Here is a 7,987-nt window from a genome sequence, read left to right on the forward strand (position 1 = left end):
TATTGCAAGACACTGAATAGAAAAGAAAATTCCAAACCCGTCGCCGTCTCCTGCAGCCTTCCTGTCATCCGGGTGGATGTACCTGCAGGATTCCTGTTGCAGGTCCTCACATCCACCTCGTCTCACTGCCAACACGCAACGATGTTTTATAGTGACTCCTGAAAGCCTCAAGCTCATCAGTCAGCTGGTCTGGTTGGTAGCCTTCAAATGACTGTATTATGCAATCCTTCTGATTTATTCTGTAAATTTACTCGCGTGTAAATTATAGTACACCCAGGTAAGTTCATATGTGACGGCACAGAAATGATAACACGGCTGTACAGAGTTTATTACAGTGGCTTTAGCTTTTAAAAGTTCTAATTCAGGTTCCTGGAAGGACTCTGTGTTCTAATGATTCATCTTTCTCACTAGTTTCAAATGTTTTCCATTTATTTTCTCACCCTTTCAGTTAGTGTGTATAGAATATAATATACAGCTGTTCCTTTTTTATGTTTATGTAGTATCGGTCATGTCATTCAACTCTTAAGTCCATCAGACTACAGTAGAAGAAGAAGGACTCTTTGCTGCTCCCTAGTGGAGAAACGAAGACTCCTCACTCTTAGTGATGGGAAATAAATAAATGGTCCTGGATTAAAGAAACAAAATGAACCGTTTTAGCTGTTCATTGCGTTGACCAAGTCTGGTGGAGCAGTTGCATTTGTCATGGTTGTGTGTTGCTTTGGGGAAACGGCCCACAGATGCTTTGATGTACAATCTGAATAAAAAAGTGACTTACTCCCTACGGGTGACAGGTTCTGTCTTCATGTGCATTCAGTGAGAGAATCCTGATGCTGAATATTTCCCAATAAAAATGACAGACTTGCGCGTTTTATGATTTAGTGGAGTAACAAGATGTGGTTGAGCAGATTTTTCTGGATAGCTAAGAATTGTTCACAAGAGTAGAAATACTTCATCTCTGGTGTTTTTCAGCTTCATATATAAAAAAAATCAATGTCTGATTTATAGATACAGTCCAGAACAAGTAGAGATGTTATACATTGTGCCACAGTGTTGAAAATAGTCTCCCTTCTTCAGTCAGTGGCCTAAATCTGATGCCTCATTAGATTAGTTTTAATTTAGAAAATTTCAACTTAATTTAATTTGTCAAAAAAAATTCTAATCAGCTTATTTATATAGCGCCAAATCACAGTAAATCTCACCTCAAAGGATTTTATAAACGGGTAAATGCAGTTCAATCACATACATTCCAAATTATGCCAGTTAAATAGTGCATTAAGTTCGGTTTATTATTAAAGTTGGCTTTAAAAGTTGGGGCTTCTCAATTGGGACTGTATGTATATATTTAAAAAAAGCTTTTTTATTCACAAACCGTGTGCTCTGCAAAGACGGAAAACAATTCAGAAAAGTGAGTTCGTTTTGAGTTTTTGTTTGTAATAACACAGTGTGGCCAGTAGGTGGTGCCACATCTAAACATTGCAGTGGATGTAAAAGATCCAACACCATTAAATCCATAAATCAGAATAGATTATAAACTCAACTGACAGATTCTTGAATTTAATCTTTCAACAGATTTTTTTCTGTCAACAGGAAATCTGACTTTCTTTTGAATCAATGTTGTTGAAAACAAAATCAATTGTATTTGAGAATCTTCAAAGGACACCTGAATCAGTTTTATTTCATGTGCATCAAAAGATGCCATTAAATGCATAAATCATTTTTCTACGCATTGCTCGTCTCTGAGTGTTAACAGTGCTGCTAATGCGCCATTTTTGCAGAAGCCGTTGCTATAGGAACCTGATAGATACTAGTATGCGGACCATTCACACAACAGAAGAACTTTAGCTCTATATCTTGAACTTTATATTTTTCATTCTTGCAATTCAGAGAAAATTTTTCTTTTGGAGAATAAAGAACCCCTTTTATTTGAAGTTCAGTGTGCTCTATTAATCCTGGCTTCATAAGTGTTATAATTCTGTCTTTATGTTGGCCAATAATGGACCACAAATCCTCCAGATTGTTTTATGTTGTAAAAGTTAAACTGATAAAAAGTTGCCGTATAACTTCAGGACTAAGTGAGAGAGTCAAGGTGCATGTTTCCTTCTGTATCCAATTTGAAAATTAATGTACATAATTCTCAACATATATGTATTTGCAGATATTTATCAGTATTTCCAGAGAGAAGTCTACATATGCAAAAAGCTAATAAGTTTAAGTCTACCATTCAGTCCTCTGCTACGCAGAAACATGAGCTCATTCAGGGTCACGTTTTGTGCTTTTCTAATGCAGTGTGTAAAAGTGGAACAGCTGGCTTTGTTCCAACACCGGACAAAAAGCTCAAAGCTTTGTACAGAAAACAACCCGCAATTACCGGCTGAGTTTCACCGTCAAGTATTTTCTCCTTTCTTCTGTACATAATAAATTATGCTATTTTCTCTCAGTGAGAGCAATTTTCCTCAGGTTTTAAACTCATCAAACCTTCCTCAGAGTCATCAGTGTGATTAAGGGAGCCCATTTGGGCCAAAAAACCACAATGACCCTAATCAATGACATAAGCAAAAATCTGTGGCAGCCTGTAACAACGGCTTACTCAGAGTACGCTTTATTAAGATGAAGAGAGTTTTCTTTACAGATAATGTTTTCCTTTTTTTTGGATGAAAAAACATTAATGTTTGGCAATTAACTTGTGATTTTAGAGATATGTGATTCACCCTGTTAGAACTCTCCTAAGCAAAAAACTAAAATATCAATTGATGAAACTGAAAGTAGTTATTTTTCCGATAATAGGGCAGCATCGTTTTGCAGTCAAATATTGACATCACCAACATCAATAAAATATTTTAACAATAAAGTTACAAACATCTGAACACACTTAACACAAAACAAATCATAAAACAAATCTCCAAACTGATCATAGATAACTTTTTAAACTCAGAGGTCTTTTAAAATGTACTTTTCTATCTTCATATAGGAGCAACTAGCTAGGCTGCAATGTTAGCAAAGAGAAACCCCCTAATGCTGGTTTTACTAAACATTTTTGCCATATAGAAAAAATATATAGAGAAATCTATCATAAATAACTTCTAAAGCTTAGAGAAGTTTTAAAAACAACTTTTCAAGCTTCCTGTTGTAGCTAGCTAAACTGAAATGCTAGCACTAGAATGTACATAAACAGGAACAGTAGATTAAGAATCTGCTTCAGCTTTTAGTTCTAGTTCTCTTATTTAATGGTACTAAAGCCAATGTCACATTAGTTGTTCCAGATGTATGTTACTTCAGTTTTTATATCTAGCTGACACACTTAACTGAATATGTCTACTGCAAAAATTGATTAGCAACACAGAATATTCATAAATGGAACACAAGTAATCCCACTTTTAAAGCTAAAATTATATTTCTAGAGTAAAGTTCTGCCTTCCTGTAGGAGCTTGCTGTGCTACACTGCAAACACTAAGTAGTCTAAAAACAGGAGCAATGCATTCTGTGAGGTTTTTTTCTGTGTATGTCTGTTCATCCTTCTCAGTACGAGACATTTTATTTGTACTTCCACATGGTTGCTTTCTGCTGCCTTGGCAGCAGCCAGCTAGCTAGTAGATAATACTGACACAGAATTACACCAGGTAAACATGATCAAAAGGCTCAGAGTCAGTTGCAGCTGTGCTAGTTTTATTTCTGCTCCTCTGTTTTATAGTACAAAAGCTAACAACATTTTATTACTGTACTTCTACAATGTGTTTATTGCACTTTGCTGCTTTTAGGGGGAAGTTAATGTTCAGTCAGCTTAGCCACCAGCAGTAATGACATCACATATTACTAAGTATGTGATGTCTGAAGGCAATCTGTTGTAATGGATTAGATTAATACTAAACCATGCAGCATTTTTCAGATTTTTGATTGTAAAACAAATTTCACCCACTTCCCAATTAGACTATGTCCTGTTTTGTGTTGGCTTGTCACATAAAAGCACGATTAAAACGTAACGTTGTATTGTGACAAAATATAAAGAGCTTCACAGGTTTAGAAAACCAGAAAGTTTTGCTCGTGTTTTGTGTAAAAACACCAGTCAACAACCACATATTTATGTGCATACAAATGGTTCCACTTACGCTCTAAAGACGTATTGTAGCAACAGTGGTCTGTGTATTTAAGACCCCCTACACAAATGGGTCCTCGCCAATAGCATCCACATAAGCCTACTTGCACATGCCTACACCATGGAGGCCAGAGGGACTGTAATTACGAGGGGGACGGTAACAAACGCCGGTCGTTGCTTCTTACACCCACACAAAGCTATCAATGCAATTCCATCTTCCTTTGAAGAATTTCAAGGGAGTCGCATGGAGCAGGAGCTCCATGCGACTCCCTTGAGTTCCAGTGGTCAGTTTGCGCTGATCTTTGTGAACGCCCCACTCAGGGAGTCACAGCACACTCATGAGTGGGAGACAAGCAGGTCTTTTAACTGTTAAGTATCTCTTTGTTTGTGCTTCTCCCTCGTTATGCCCTGGACTGAGATAAAATGGGAGAAAATAGGAATGAGTCAAGGATATCTGCGTAATGAGAACCTGTGTGAAAAGCACAGGAAATCACCTGATGCTTTTGATTTAGGGAAAAAACTCATTTTCTCTGAGCGGTTTCGGTCATCTAGATAGATGTTCTGGAAAAAAAATATTAGTCGGATAACTTCACAATTAGCATAGAGTGAAAAGACTGCACTAAAAGTTCATATTGCTTGACCTGGGGTCTAGCAGGAACAAATGATCTTTCCAGGTTCCCAGTGGCGTTGTAAGTTAGCCCAGCAACAGAACGGAGGCCCCGCTGGTCCCGGACTGCTTCACATCAGGGATGCTGAGCTGAGCTGAGCTGAGCTGAAGTGTCGTGTGTGTGAGAGCAGAGGAAGAACCCCAGGTACAGCTAGAATAACTTGCTCCTAGGGGTAAACAGCTGCCAAAGGATTCAGAAAGGTAATGCAGAACATGTGTGTTGAGATGTCAGAGGGCATTCCCTTTCCCCACTCCACGCTCACACATGGAAACATTACCAAAACACCTTCCAAAGCTAAAGGCTCCTCCGCAGGATGTCTTCCACCCACACTGCTCCCCTGGTGACCTGAAGTCAGAGAGGATCCATGCTATTGGCTGTCTGCTGTTCTTCAGTGAAGCACTAATGACACGTAATTCTCTGCTGTCACGTTTTGCTAACACACTTCCGCTTCCCATTGCTCACTGTTATTCTTCGTGAATGAGTCCGTTTGTACACTGTCACTGACTGACACGCCTGAGCACAAAGTGCAACATTTCAACATATTTACAAGACATGCATCATGAGTTATTTCAAGCTACAGTCAACAACCCCCCAAAAAAGCTCAGTCATTCAGAACCTCACCATTTTCATGATGATGTTGTTCTTTGGCTGATGTTTAACTCATATATTTCCAACAGAGTTTTGGAACGCATGTCATACAAGGAAAAAATAGCCTATTTACCAAACCAGTGGAACTAATCATGATCCCATCAATTACAGGGTCGTAGTCTGGGTCCCAAAGCAACACAACATCACAATCACTTCCATATGCTAAAGTAATGGATCAAGTAATTTTTGGCAAAAAAATAAATAAATAAAAAATCATACCCAAATATGATTTGGGTATGATCATAATTATATGATCACAATGATAATCACCAAAAGGTGATTATAATTAAATCAGCAACAATTAAATCATCTTTAATTGTTGCTAAAGATGATTTATTTAGGCGAAAATAAATGACTTGGCCATTAATTTAAGAAGGTGACAATATCTGACTGAGTGAATGATGGCGTTGCACCAGATGTAGTAGGATAAATACTTTGATTAAATTAATAAATTAATTCCAGTACTGAAAAATTAACTTTATACCAGGTGAGTCTCTCTCACCTGAGAATGTGAACCTGTACTGGGCTGATACTGTGCCTTCAAATAATTTTAACAGCTCCTGGAGAAGTTTCATAACTTATAAGTTATGAAACTTATAAGTTTCAGACCTGTTTTTCAGAACAGGTCTGAAAAAAACTGTGCTACAGTTGAGAGAGATTCCTTTGATGTATCAAAGAGTGATGTCATCACTGCTGATGACATTGTTACCATAGGAACTGAATATTCTAATGGTGCATTCACACCAAATACGTTTTGAGCGTCAGGCGAGTCTGGTTTACATTCAAAGTCTTATGTGGAGCCTCCAACGCCGTGCTAGACTCTTGAAACGCGCCATAACGGCCCTCGACGTGCCTCCACATATACTTTGAATGTTAACCAGATGCGCCTGACGGTCAAAACGCGTTTGGTGTGAACTCACCATTATATGTACAGTGTCATATCAGGTCCATCATATTAGGACCAAGGCCTGGTCCTAATATGATGGATTCATTGTGAATTAAGTTTTAGTTAATGTTAGAGTTGGGGAAAATGTCTGGGTTAGGCAAAATCGCAGCTACTAAAATGAAGGGAAATGAATGCAAAGTTCTAATATGGGTCGAAATAGTTTTGACAAGCCTGTACAGAATTTTGTTTTCTAAATCATTCTATAAATAATTATATAATGTTAGGTTGTTTTTCTGCCAATTGCATAGCTGCAGCATACCAGTAGACTAATGTATTGAATGTGCTGAGACACATTCAACGCATTAGAAACCAATCAAACCAAATTGCAAACTTTTGGACAAAGACTGGTTTCTAATATGTTGAATGTGCTGAGACACATTTAGCACATTTGGTTCTGATTGGTTGTTTCTGGACAGCTGAAATTGATGCTGTGTTTTCTCCATTGATTTTGGAGTGAGGAATTTTATTTGCCTGTCTGTTTTGATTTCCTCAATTTGTGTAAAGCGTTGAATTTTTATAATGGCCAGTGTTGGCAAAACCTGGGTTTGGATAGTGACCCAGGTTAGTGCCACCTGGGTGTAGGTCGGTGTAAAGGCCGAGCCGGGCATAGATTGGTCTTCATGCCAACGCCAGCATGAAGGCCCTCCATGCAACCAGTGGAGTTTGGTCGCATGGATGTTTGTCTTTCCTCGGACCTCCCTGGTAGATTGGAGGTCCATATTTCCTCGGACCTCCTTGGTTGATTTGAGGTCCATCTTTCTTCGGACCTCCCTAGTTGATTGGAGGTCCGTCTTTCCTCGGACCTCCCTGGTTGATTGGAGGTCCGTCTTTCCTCGGACCTCCCTGGTTGATTGGAGGTCCATCTTTCCTCAGACCTCCCTGATTGATTGAAGGTCTGTCTTTCCTCGGACCTCCCTGGTTGATTGAAGGTCTGTCTTTCCTTGGTCTCCTCTGTTGGCAGGGATCCTTCTGTTTGCAACCTGGATGTGGGTCGTCGCAAAGGCTGAGCCAGGCTATGCATGGAGACCCCTTGTTGATTCAAAGTCTGCCTTTGCGTGGTCTCCTTTGTTGGTATGGAGCCTTCAGTTTGCAGGGGGACCTCTGGTTGGGGGCAGACTCTCGGATGGTTGTTTTCCAGAGCAAGTTTCAACTTCTCCTTCAGGTCCGCAACCTGACCCTGCAGAGATTTCACAGTTTCCTCCTGCTCTTTGAATTTGGAAACTTGCTCAGAGAGACTTTTGAGCTGCTCCTCGTATTTAAGTCTCACTCTATATTCTTCAACCATTACTTCTATGAGACCTTTATTGCGGGAGGCATATTTTTCAGCCTCCCACTTGAAGTGCTCCAGCTGTCGAAGAACGGTCTTGTCGGTTGTAGCTTTAGAAGAGCAAGTAACCTGTTCACGTTTAGCTTGCAGGTGACGTTCTTTTTCCAACAGTTTTTGCAGCTTTTGAATCTCCTCCTGCTGTGATGTGACTTCAGCCTGATATGCAACCCTTCTGTCTCTTTCCTCTTGGAGTTCAAAAATCGTACTCTGCAGTTCTGTTTTAAGATCGTCAACCTGCTTTGTCAGCTCTCTAACGTGTTGGTTTGTCTCTTCCACTAAGGGGGTGATCTTGAAGTCAGCAGATGGAG

The 7,987-nt window shown here is 39.3% G+C and overlaps 1 protein-coding gene and 1 long non-coding RNA gene across 2 annotated transcripts in view; both read right to left on the reverse strand.

Moving 5' to 3' along the window:
* Window positions 1-7,987, reverse strand: part of LOC107837039 (uncharacterized) — a 16,666-nt gene that overhangs the window by 5,225 nt on the left and 3,454 nt on the right. Inside the window, exon 2 of the long non-coding RNA XR_001663015.1 lies at window positions 2,951-2,958. This is a non-coding gene — a long non-coding RNA (uncharacterized LOC107837039). The remainder of the gene's footprint in view (window positions 1-2,950; window positions 2,959-7,987) is intronic.
* On the reverse strand, window positions 6,895-7,981 carry LOC107837037 (uncharacterized protein DDB_G0290301-like). Its single transcript, XM_016675140.1, has 2 exons — window positions 7,156-7,981; window positions 6,895-7,083 (listed from the first exon to the last, which is right to left on the reverse strand). The coding sequence occupies exons 1-2, from the start codon at window positions 7,635-7,637 to the stop codon at window positions 6,915-6,917; spliced, it is 651 nt and encodes a 216-aa protein (XP_016530626.1). The 5' UTR covers window positions 7,638-7,981; the 3' UTR covers window positions 6,895-6,914.

This window comes from Poecilia formosa, unplaced genomic scaffold (assembly GCF_000485575.1).
Source record: "Poecilia formosa unplaced genomic scaffold, Poecilia_formosa-5.1.2 Scaffold4, whole genome shotgun sequence".
NCBI classification, from domain to species: Eukaryota; Metazoa; Chordata; class Actinopteri; order Cyprinodontiformes; family Poeciliidae; genus Poecilia; species Poecilia formosa.